This window comes from Asparagus officinalis, chromosome 7 (assembly GCF_001876935.1).
Source record: "Asparagus officinalis chromosome 7, Aspof.V1, whole genome shotgun sequence".
Lineage (NCBI taxonomy): Eukaryota > Viridiplantae > Streptophyta > Magnoliopsida > Asparagales > Asparagaceae > Asparagus > Asparagus officinalis.
In genome coordinates this window covers 139,573,296-139,586,201 of record NC_033800.1, presented here as the reverse complement: position 1 = coordinate 139,586,201, position 12,906 = coordinate 139,573,296, and the positions used below count along the sequence as shown (strand labels likewise).

General features: G+C 36.1%; 1 protein-coding gene across 2 annotated transcripts; it reads left to right on the top strand.

Annotated features, from left to right (window-relative positions):
* LOC109848092 (protein IQ-DOMAIN 1-like) lies at nt 425–12,636 on the top strand. Of its 2 annotated transcripts, none has more exons than XM_020417410.1 (7): nt 425–611; nt 4,894–5,008; nt 7,519–7,761; nt 8,440–8,667; nt 10,274–10,387; nt 10,961–11,444; nt 12,089–12,636. In XM_020417410.1, exons 2-7 carry the CDS (start codon nt 4,925–4,927, stop codon nt 12,238–12,240), a joined length of 1,305 nt encoding a protein of 434 aa, XP_020272999.1. In that variant the 5' UTR covers nt 425–611; nt 4,894–4,924; the 3' UTR covers nt 12,241–12,636. The 2 variants fall into 2 exon arrangements, with proteins under 2 accessions (XP_020272999.1, XP_020273000.1); XM_020417411.1 differs by having other exon boundaries at nt 4,840–5,008.

Genomic DNA, 12,906 nt, shown 5'->3' with positions numbered 1-12,906 from the left:
TCAATAGAAAGAATGCATTTTACACTACTGTTTAAATAGTCACAATTTCACAGTAAACCCCATAGTTACTCCTGAACGGGGTAAATCACCGCATCCATGAGGTGTTCTGATAAGATATTTATTTTGATTAATTGACAACCATAATTATTAATAAGACACTTTTTCAATTGCAAAGAACAATAAGGACAGAAAAAATAAGGAAATTGTTGGTATAATAAACGCAAAAATACACGATGAACGCACCGCCATCGTCTCCACGTTCGCTCACCCCTAAATCATTACTCCGGCCGGCCCCACACGAACGAAATGTCATCCCAGTCCAATTCCGTCAAAAAGTTATCTGACAAGGTCCACCACCATGTCCTCAAACTTAAACCAAGCTAAAAACGCAGGACTGTAATTGAAAATTCCAACACGATATGAGAGAGAAGAAAAGGGGGGGACTGAGAAAGAAACAAAGAAAGTTGTCAAGCGTCGCTTGCTGCCAAAACCCTCGATCTCGAAATTCTAAGCAAAGCCAAGAGCCACAGCTAACAATCTCATCTTCTTCCTCACTCTTTTCTCTGCTGAGGGCGAGGGGTTTCTCAATGGTAGATCTTGAGAGCTCTGAGGTCAGTTTGATTGGTTTCTTTAGTTTCATAGTCTCTTTGTGCATTTTGAGTTTGAGATGGTTAGATCTGAAATCGGATTGTGAAATTGAGCAGAACAGTAATTTACGTTAAATTTCTGTTTATTTTGGAAGAATTTCTTGAATTAGTGTCTTTTATAGTAAGCATTTCATCGAAGTTCGCATGGGATCGTCGAATTCGAGCTCTGATGTCGTTGTCTTGTTAGCGAGCTCTGATGCTCTCGTCAGTTCCAAAATGTGAACTTTGGGGATTTGGATCTTTAAGAGTAATAAAGTCAAGTACTGTTTATAATAGTAATAATAATAATTTCATGTCATTTTCAGTGACTGTATATCATGTTTGTAAATTGTTTGGGTGAGAATCAATATCCTGTCTTTGTCTAATTCTTTCACGCTATCTTCATCTTGTTGAGCTTCAAATTTTTTTTCATTATTTGATTGTGTGTGATTGATCTTGTTGGACGTTGGTAACTTTGAAATGTGAATTAAGTTGTTTGCTTGATCAATTTTACTTTATCAATGAGCAGTACCGCGTTTAATCTCGTACCAAATTCTCGTTGGGAGTAGTTATGTCCAAGTTACCCATCTAAAGTTTGAAGTGCCCCAGTAACATGGTTACAGCTGATAAAGAGTCTTCTAGTGTTTAATGTATCCTAAATCCCTTATACATGCTCCACAATCCGAGTTGAAGGTGGCAGTTAGATAATAAGGGGAAAATTTTCTATTTTCTTTTTCTAACAGCAGCAAGAATTAAATTGTCACTTCTACCAGCCAACTAATTCTAAGTGCCCACAAGTACCAAATGCTTCGAACACTTGGACATTTGAGACACTTCTCAGATGCCCCAATGGCACTTTTATGTACAGAAACTATGATGCGATCTTGAAGCTTTTGCATGCAAGAGGTCAATAATGTTTTATCAGCTAAAGGTTTGAGATGATTTTCGTTCAACTTTGGCCTGACTTCTTTTATTGAAATATAATTAGTTAATTACATATTTAGACCTTGTTTTAGGATTTTCATATCAAGTTTAATCGTGTATGTAATACTGTGATGCTTTGTTCTTGATTCTGTATGAGTAGTAGATTTCTTCTCTGGCGAATACTTTATAGTTTTCCCTATGTCTATCCTCTTTTTACTCATGGGTATTCTCTAAACTCTCGCTATTTGATCCGTTATAGTTTTGAGGGTGGTTATGGAGATAGAGATATATGCACAGTTTGGCGCTTTCTGGGATTTCTATATAATTTTGAGTTCTATATGCATATATGTAAGCATTACCCCCTAAAAATAACAAGTTGCTGGACTACTGATGACATCTTTAGTCAATTATTTGTTTAAGTACATGGCTGTGTGCATATTTACATTAACAGCTATACCTCTGATTCAGATTTTTTGAAGATTATTTATCGGCTATTTCGAGTCAAACATGACACTTGTTACTTGTGTCGTTTCTATGTAGCGATTCTTTTTATTAAATTAGTTGGAGGCACCAGAACATTAATGTGGCTTTCTGGATGCTCTGGAATTATGATATGTTCAACTTTAAGGACCACACAAGTGTAAGAACCCTTTTTTTTTTGGGGTGGGGTGGGGGGGGGGGGTNGTGGGTGGGGGGGGGGGGGGGGGGGAGTTGAATAAGGTTATGGAGATAATATAAAGATTTTCCTGGAGTTCTCTGAAAGATAGAATAAAGTGGTAAGGCTTTGAAGATGGTGAGGAGATAATCGGATAGATGAATGAAAAGATAGTGGGAATGTCTAGTAATAAGAATGGATCTTTCTTGAAGTAATTGGTGGAAAATTATGGGGAATGTCTCAGATAAGGGTATAAGTGATTTGTATTGAGACAAATGTTGGTTTGTAATAGGAAAGATCATGAGAGCTCTTCAAGAGTATATAGAAAGTAATCAACACATGGAGCATACACAAGATATATAAGGTGTTTCACCGCTGAACTAGGTTACATCAACCTACCTAGCACCTCAATTAGAATTTCCTCAAAGCCAATATATTAGAACTTCCACCTGAAGTTTTCAGACTACAACACACCCTCTTCTGCACTTTACACCCACAAGTTTGCAGGACTACACCACTCTTAACACCCCGAAGAATTCACGCATTTTACAAAGAGAATTTCCAGATGTTCTCTCATTACAAGATATGTAGGAACAAATATTCACTCAATACAATAGAAACTCGCTCGATTTCCAATCCGAGGTTCTAATGGCTTGCTACGCTTAAAGTAAGATGTGATTTAGGGATACTTAAGATTTTGGCTTGGGAATAGATTGCTTTGAAGTTTGAATAGTAAGGTAATTTGATTGGCAATAGCTCTTCGATTTGTGGTGTTTGAAAATGATTTGAACAATTAAATGACAATACTATAAATAGCCAAAATGATGCAATAGTTAGAAACAATTCTGTTGGAGATTTTTTGACAATGGCTGAAATAGAAAGGGCAAGTGGGAGACAAGATTTGATAAGTTGACGAAGGACAATAAGGAGTTTGATAGTTTGTCTAACTTGATCATTCGACAAGTCGTTATGATTTGAAATATGAGCACAAAGTAGATTATAAAATGATAACAATTTCGCCCAAAATTATTGTGTTCATACTAGTTGAAGAACCTCTCTCTTTGTAGAATAAATAATCCCATTGATTAAAATAATCTATGGGTGAAAGAGTTGAGCGGGTGAGAAAAAGCGCTAAAAGTCAAATATGATGGCATGCTCTATCTTTTGCATGAAATACTCTAAAAAGATTTCAACATGAATATAAAGGAACAATGTTTTATTTCGGCTGATATGAGAAGCTTGAATAAAATATCCAAGGACACATTCATCATTATAAACATAGTAAAAGATGATGTAGATAGAACAAGGATTGTATTTTCATCCTTTACAAGAAAAAGATCTTCAAGGAGACAAAACGGTTAGGGGTAAAAAACAACTATCACATTCAAGTAAAATAATCAAAGAGCTATAGAGAGCTCATATGTGTTGCATGCTTTTTGATTAAATTATTTTTCACTTGTTGCTATTCTTTTACCCATATATTATTTTAATCAATGAGATTATTTATTCTACAAAGAGAGATGTTCTTTAGCTAGTATGAACACAATACTTTCGGACAATTTTTTTAATCATTTTATAATCTATCTTGTGCTCATATTTTAAATTATGATGGCTTGAGGAATGATCAAGTTAGACAAGCTCTCAAGCCCCTTATTCTTCTTTGTCAACTTATCAAATCTTGTCTCCCACTTGCCTTTCTATCTTAGCCATTGTCAAAATATCGTCAACATAATTGTTTCTAAGCATTGTATCATTTTGGCTATTTATAGCCTTGCCACTTGATTGTTCAAATCATTTTCATACACCACAAATTATAGAACTATTGCCAATCAATCACCACCATTCAAAACAATATATTCCTGAACCAAAATATTAAGTGTCACTAAATCACATCTTACTTTACTATTAGCAAACTTCACAAATTTTACCCAAGACTCATGACATACAGAGCCTCCATTTGCTTCTACTCCAACCGAGATCCCAAAGACTGATGTAAGTGCCCTTGGTCTTGGACTTAGATCACTCTGCTTGTTTGCTTGCTTGCTTTCTTTGATTTGCTTGCTTTGTTGATTTGCTCCATTATTGATTTTGCGTTGTATAGCTCATGAGCATTCATTTGTCATCCATGTACTAGCTGAAAAGTACAACCCTTAAACACAATATTAGTACACATTAATTTAGTTTTCATTAGTCAAAATATAGGGTTCATAGTGAGCAGGATAGCTAGTATACTACTCTATGCCATAAAGCTCAATCACAAAGAAATGAAGTGTCAAATATGTATTTAAGAGTTTTGCAAAGGTCATCTTTGTAAATTAATAGATACTCTTTTAAGCTTGCACATGACATTATATATTTTTTGTCAACAAGGCAAATACAAGTTGTCAATAATCATGGAAGTAACTCATGGACTGCAACCATGATAGGGGTTACCTTTACCTGGTACTTTTTTTTCCACTTTCATCCACTCTATTTTGTTGACTGTACCCTCTCTGGTGAAACTCCATGCAACCAAGATATGATAATTTAATTGCCATCTGTGTCACCCTTTTCTATATCTTTGACAAGGATATTGTACTGATACATTGTGGGTTTAGTTTATTCACTTCATCATCTATCTTAAGTTCTTAACAGGGCACAGATGATGATTGAACGTCAGATACCGACCAATTTACTTTTGATTGGCAGGTTATAATCATCTGACTTCATTAGCTGCATCATGGGCATTACTTCAAAGTGGCTCAAATCATTGGTTGGACTTAAAAAGCAAGAAAAATCACAGAACTCAGAGGACGATGGATATGTGAGTGGAACTCTTAATCTTCTCAATTTAGAACGATTTGAGTTATTTTTCTTCCCAATCTACTGGGTTTTAAAAGGCAAGCAATATGGTGCAACTTTTTCATCAACTTTGTCTTTGAGCATTTGTAGGGGAAAAAATGCATGCATGGTATTCACAGGCCTAATCTTTGTATAAGTAGGAGCTGTTCATGTCAAACACGATCCTGTCTCCAGCAGAATGTGGTAAAGATCACCAATCATGGCTCATGAAATATCGTGGCAGCAGCAGTTCGTTCCAACTTCAGCTTGACTAAGTCTTGAAACCAACAAACCTTGAGAATAAATTATGGAAAGAGTCCTGATACCAAAATAAAAGTGGGTTGTGATTTGTTCATTGTGATGAAAGTTTCTATTCTGATAAGCCATAATTTTTGGCATATATCGTAAGAAATAATAAAATTTCCAATTTTTGCAAAAGGAGTTAAGGATGAAAATTTTGAACCTAGCATAATGTTGAGAAAATGATGCACCAGGATGAGCCAAAATCATGAGCGCAGTATCTTAAAAAGGATCATGCTCTAATTTGTGAAGAAAATCTTAAAAATAAAATTTTAGTATGAACCTAGAATTGATTTCTAAAAGATAACCTAGCATTTGACTGGAATTGAGAGTTGAAGCAAAGGACCAAAAAAGATAAATTCCTATGCAGTTTATCATTTTAGTAAATTGTGACCAATCACTCTCATCGCATTTGGTAAATTTTAAAATTATTTAAAATGGCCCATATTTGTCAGTACGTCAGTGTCCATTTGGTTTACATGTTGTAAATCTGGCTCCAAATATTTGGGTAAGGCTTGAAGATTGTAGTTATGAATGTAACGTTAAGTATTCAAATATAGACAAAAAACACAACTCAAAAATTTACTTGATTAATCAAATTAGTGTAGCAATGGGCATGCTGGCAGAGGAAGCCTCATGGGCTCACCTCTCAATAGCCTCGAGCTTTTCTTGTCTGCCTTCAAAAATTACCTGCTTGACTGCATAGGAACTGCAGTTACAGCAAATGGTTGCTTCAATCCATACATAGGCAAAAATAAACATCAACATCAACTCTAACCTAAAGTAGACAGTAAATACAAGGATACAAGTACAACATTAAAAATGACTTGAGTACATTTAATGTAAATAAAAATTAGGTCTATGGATGATGCTCAACTCTGTCCTTAGAGAGTAGTTAACTGCTAAATACTTGTCATCATCACAAATATATATGTAATAGCATTTTATGTCATTTTCACAGTGGTTATATTTTTTTTCACTTTTATCTGATCCATTAAGCTAACCCTACAATACGCTTACCCTACAATACGCTTAAGAATAATTAAGATGCCTCTTTTTTGCAGATTCACGTTGACATGTTTTACATGTGTTATGCCACCTTTAATATTCATGTCAAAGTGTTATTGGTACAAAAACATCCAATCATAGAGGCCACTGGTTACATCCTGATTGTACCATAATCAACCACTCTTGCCCAGCATTAATTGCCTTTTGAGAGATATAGTTTAAATTCTCAAGTTATGAACTAGATGAACTTGTTGAATTTGTTCTATAGCCATTCTGTTAGGAGAAATGAGGTGTTTAACACATCAGTTTGTGCTGTTTTCTTTTCCATAATAAAGCTACAGCATGTTCCTTGATTAGAATTTTTAGTCAAGTAATTTTCTAATAATACAGGTATTTCCCAAGCTGAAAAATTGATCGTGTTTTAAATAACTATCTAGTAAATACACAACAATTTGTAGGAATCAGGGCAATTTCTATTCCAACAGGGCAGTTTTTATTCCAATGACTTGACTATGATTTATATAAAATTGATGCTGACACTGCATAAAACTTGATACTGACACTGTAATGTCTATCCCTAACTTTGCCTTCAGAAGCTCCAGCTGATTCTTCATTTAAGTCGTCAAATTCATAGAAGAAGAGAGTAGACCTTTTTCGACCTTGTTTTGAAGAAGGCTTCGGAAGACGTTATTACCAGTTTGTATTATATAGGCATCAGAATTTTCTGTCATCTCTTGCTTCTAATGATAGGTTACTGGCTCTAATTTGAACAATTTAGACTTCTTGAAATCAAATATGAAAAGGAGGAATAGAAACTTAACTAGTTGTAGTGACCATGATTGCCCTTTTAACAATGGAGCTACTTAGCTTTCTTGTGGGATTATTGTTGTGTGAGGAAGTCCCAAACTTTTTTAACTTTTTCTTCTTTATAAAAAAGATAGCTCTTTATGATAGAACAGCAGAGAAATGACAAACTTCAGTTTTAAAGCAGATGGATTTACGGCTGCCTATGCTTCATTTTCCATATATAGTTGGCATTTATAGCACCTACACATTATTTTCATCCATTTATATTTTCTTTTCTTGTTCTTAATAAGGTCAGTGTGCTAAGAGATTTATGTGCCAGTAGATGTTCTAAACCTGTTTACCTTTTCTCCCTCCTTACATATGCTGATATTACTGCAGAAAAGGAGACCTTCTGGTTATTCTTGGCATCAAAGAAGACAATCTGTCAATCTAGATGATGAAATAAAAGAAGAGGAGTTTGTCATTGGAACTGCTATGCCAACAGGAGAACTTGAGGTTCAAGCAAGCTCAAATTCTGCACTCTCCACCTCACTGCAAGTGCAAGTCTCTTATCAGACCAAAGAGAATTTGAAAGAGGAATGGGCTGCGACAGTTATTCAAACTGTTTTTCGAGCTTTCCTGGTATTACATGCTGCTACAGTAACTCCAATCCAATGTTATACTAATATAATAATTGCCGGTCAATTTTCTGTTTTGCAAGCTTGTTTGACAATAGTCGAGTCAAAAGAATTTGTGGTAGCACTATAAAATTTGCTTCACATTCCTTGTTGCATATGATTATAGATGGAAAAAAGTTTTTTTTGGTTTGTATTTTATATTTGTTATTAGTATCCCTTGTTACTTTTGCCTTTTCTAGTCAGTAACTGAAATGATCCGACAATTGTTGAAGTCAGCAATTGTAATGCTTGTTCATGTAGTTATTTTGCGTTGACTAACAGATGAGAGAAGGATCCCCGCATATTATCATGTAAGGTTAGCATCCAGCAGCCATACATTTTCTGAGTTTGTAATAGCAACTATTGTCCTATATAATCCTTTTGTAGACTTGTAACTTTGGGGTTTAAGCAATTTTCATGCACCTTAATCCATCATTAAGAAGTGATGGTGGGGTATTCGAAAATTTGTTCGTTTTCCACCCGTTGCCATTATCTTACCTTGAGATTCATATCTTGCATCCTTCACTTGACCTCATTTTTATCTTCAACTGCTGATGCGCAATACTGTGTCTTATATTTATAGATAAAACAAATATTGCATATGCTTTTGGATAATATTAGAACTTCTATATCGTGTTTCTAGGCCAGACGAGCATTGCGAGCTTTAAAAGGATTGGTCAGACTTCAGGCCCTCGTTCGAGGTCATGCTGTTAGGAAGCAAGCTGCAGTAACTCTTCGCTGTATGCAAGCCTTGGTTAGAGTTCAGGCTCGTGTCAGAGCAAGGCGAGTCCGGATGACACTAGAAAATCAAATAGAACAGCAAAAGGTTCAGCAACAACTTGTAAATGAAGCTCATGTTCGCGAAGTAGAGGTAAGTTACTCCATAATATCTAAAGCCAAAACAATTTGCTTCAAAGTTCTTCTTTTTAATTCTATTAACGTCAAGAAGTAAACTGATACAACTCTTCTAGAAATTTTGAGTAGTTGTGTGCAGTATTTGCTTTTTAGGAAGTTTGGTCCCGGACAAGAAGGAATGTTACGTTAAGGAAATGCCCGAACTTCTCAAGCAAGAGAACCAAAGGAAATTCTAGGCACATATGATGTGGATTAGATGTAATTAGTGCGCTTGTGTTGTAACTTATATTCTGCTCTGGCTACCTCCATAGAACTGATTTTCTGTGCATCATTAACCTCATTATCTTCTACTGTATTGTAGTCTCATTATCTTCTACTGTATTGGAGTCACCACTGTTGTCACTAGTTCTAACCATTTGATACTTTCCAATTTGGGTACATGCATTGACATTATGGTAACGTCTAACATGTATTTCAAAGATTAAGATCTTAAATTCCGATGATGTTCATAGTTGTCAATTTTCACTGCCTTTCTCACCTGAAAGATAACTTTTCCCAGTTTTCAACAAAAAATGGAAACTAAAAGCATGCGATAGGAATTAAGAATTGCTGTTTATGCTCCTTGCCTACAGAGGTCATGTAAATCCGTCGCTGAATTTATTATGCTGGCAACCACTTCATAAGAAGCTTTTGTTAAGTAATCAGGCCAACAAGGCGTATAAAATTTGCCAGTTATGATGGCATATTTTACTCCTGTATATTTCTCATCTATGCATGCACTCTGCAAGCATACTATTCGTTTGATAATAATGACCTATTGGCTCAGCAGGGATAAACAGATTTTTGACTTGACCTAGCTGAACTCACACTCTGAGCCTCACTCTGAACCTGAGGCATTACTAGCTATGTGAAGTATGACAACTAATAATGTATGCGTTTGTCATTAGCAAGTCAAGTCTGATACTAGCAGTTGATATTTGGTTACTCACGGCTTACAAACAGTGGTCTAAGCATTTTAATGGCCTTCAAGGGTGGATGCTGTTCCTACATGTTCCTTTTGTTTTAATTGAAATAGAAAAGGAGACTTTAATTTTTAAGTTAAGATTGCTTCTCGAACTTTTCTCAGCTTCTAATGAAAGATGGTTGGTATCGAAGCAGAATACTCTTCCAAGTAACAAACTTAGCTAGAGCCCTGAGATAATCAGTTTGTTTCCTTGCTTGTTTGCAAGGGGCTGGGATTTAACGTACAAACATTCTCTTCATTTTGAATTCTTTTTGTCTTTTTGATTGTGGCAACTGTCGGTCATAATGATATGGAAAACTTAATGGATATTATGTTGTGAGAGGTCAACATAGTAAAGCTTAGAAGCATTTGTGCTTTGTTGCTTGTATCTGATAGCATGTTCTTATTACTTGTCATTGCCACTGTCTTTTCTGTTCATGGCCAGATGTGGGATTTTTCTGTACATGTGAGACATATATGTGTAAGCTAATGCTTATTCTGTCTACTTATGTTCTTGTATTATTGATAACAAGAACTACCAGAACCAGTTCTTATTACTGCCATGCGATGAGTTTGCGTAATTGTAACTGTTAGTTCTCATAGATTGGATTAAATGCAGGAAGGATGGTGTGATAGTGTTGGATCCGTGGAAGATATTCAAGCAAAGCTGGTAAAGAGGCAGGAAGCTGCAGCCAAGCGGGAGAGAGCTATGGCATATGCTCTGACCCATCAGGTACATTTCAAAAGAGGCCAACACCAAGAGGGACTAAACTGTTTTCCTCTAAACTGAATTTCACTATGTTACGATTTAATGCTGTATAACTTGAGGGTTCTATTGGAGAACCACTGCCTTTAATATGAGGACGTTTCCACTGATCAGTTATTTTATGGAATGTAGAAATCTGACAATCTTCTCTTGTCTGTTCGAAGATGTCTAAATATTCCCAAATTGCAACATGTTCTGGGATATGAATCTAGATGTATTTGTTTATGCTGATTGATGGAAGAGATACTAAAAAAACCAATATATCATCTGGATGGTCGTATATTGATCTATCAGCTTACCTCTATCCTGCCTTTATGAATCCCTCTGTTTTCGTCGATTTTCTCAAATGACGAGTAAATTCAAACTGGTATTACATTGCGCTTGTAAGTTTCTCAAACAGCGCAATTATATGATAAACGAAATCTTTGCTTGAATAGTAGTAAGAACGATCGTTTCTTTAATTTGTCGCTCTGTGCAATTTTTTCTCTATCCTCCATCTAACGTTAATTAAGACATTATTTCTCTTCTTTTATGCTGCAGTGGCAAGCTGGTGCTAAGCAGCTAGCTGCCCCCAAAGGATTTGAACCGGATAAAAACAACTGGGGTTGGAATTGGTTAGAGCGGTGGATGGCTGTTCGTCCATGGGAGAATCGGTTTCTAGATACTAATGCTAAGGATGGGATGATGACTGAGAATGGGTCAACAGAGGGTACTAATGGAGGCAAAACACAGATCAGATCCCATGGCAAAAAATCCATTACAACACTTCATTCAAATATCTCAAATCTTAAAACAGGCCCTTCTCTGTCTGAGGGAACCGGTTCTTCTTCAAGCCGGTCGGTAAGCTTGCTAGGTTCGTCTGTTCCATCAGTTAAGCTGAAGGCAAAGCCATCATATGAGGAGGCCACTGGAGAAGCAATCTCTAGACCCTCTGGTATTGGTCCTCGTTCCAATAGCACTCCAAAAGAGAGGCCAGTACAGATAGATTCTCAGGCTAAAAAGAGGCTGTCATTGCAAGGGAATGGTATGTTGTTTCCTTTGTGTTTTCTTATTTATTTCATAAATTCTTTGGAATGGTTTTGAGAAAGTATTGCTCTTTCTTTAATTAGTTTTATCACATCATATTCTATAGCAGATGCTTCTGCTGTTTTTAAGCCTTTTAAAAATTTGATTCAGAGCACATTATAAGCAGCAAAATGGGAATAAATGTGGAATTAAATGATATGCCTTCTTCCACTGCGATATACCCCCTGGTTATATATGGTATGCAAGATTTTTCTTGAGAACCTTGGATTGTATGTAGATTCTTGTGTTTGGCATAAACACAACTCAAGCTTCCCAGGAATTTTGGATTCCATGGACATCATGTTTCTCCATTAGGCGTGAATGAGATTATCTTTTCGATATGAGAGCGTGCTACGTTCCAAGCAAGTCTTAATTTTCAGAGGGCCATTACTCATCTTTTCTTTTGTTTCTTCCCTTCCCAGCACCACCGCTATCAACATATTCTAAACTTAACCGCAAAGAGAAGATATTGATAGTCTAACCTAAGTACCTAATATTTTACCATTCCTCGAACATCAGTTAAGCCTTTGCTATTGAAGTCTACTTTTGTTGCTCATTGACTTTGAATTTGCTTAAGCTTAGTCACTGAATTGATATGAACAGGCGGCACAACAGGTAAACGCACTGTGAACAGGATCTTAGCGAACAGGTCAGCTAATGCTCAGAAATCAGCCAAAGAAGCAGCCAGATCAGAAGTAAATCATAATCTTAATCCTGCAGACTCCATTCCTAAAAGAGTTGAACTTCAGACATGAGAAGCATTCTACCATTCTATGCTTAAATTATGGGTTCTCGCGTTGTATATACATAATGTCAACCTTTTCTACAAAAGGTCATAACGAGAGGGCGGAAGAAACTATCACCATTTCCTGTACGGATAACATTGTAAGAGCCAGCCCGTCGTTGTATAATTTGTTGTAACAGTGTGGGTATTTATTTATTCTCTTTGAATTTCGGCTTTGTGGGGTTCCATATTGTTCCAGGCTTCATCTGTTGTTGAGTAGGCACCAGCATTTTGTGTTCAATTCTATGTATTGTGATGAGACGATTTAAGATATATTTTAAGGTATCACTTGTCATAAGATTAGGTTTTTCACTTTTTTGTGTAATGAATGGAGAATGTTATCAGCAATCAAAGTGTTAGCATGCTATTGGGCCATTTCAGTAGAGATCTACAGCCTGGGACTCGTCAATCAACCGCTCCTTTGTGCAACGGAGAGCACCTTTATTGTTGGCTTATTTCACCTGTACCTGTCGTTTGTGTTTCTACAAATCCAGTCGAAATTGATTGCGACGGTAACTGTCTTTTGTAAATAACAATTATAATAGCTGCAGCCATAATTTTTATGGACCACACAGGCTAACGCTCCGAATCACGGGTTTTTGCAAGAAACTTGCATATATAGATTACAAGTAACAAG

Coding starts and splice junctions, on each gene's coding strand:
- LOC109848092 (XM_020417410.1), top strand. CDS start 4,925: ATGGGCATTACTTCAAAGTGGCTCAAATCATTGGTTGGACTTAAAAAG. Junction 5,009..7,518: donor ACTCAGAGGACGATGGATAT/GTGAGTGGAACT, acceptor ATATTACTGCAG/AAAAGGAGACCTTCTGGTTA. Junction 11,445..12,088: donor GCTGTCATTGCAAGGGAATG/GTATGTTGTTTC, acceptor TGATATGAACAG/GCGGCACAACAGGTAAACGC.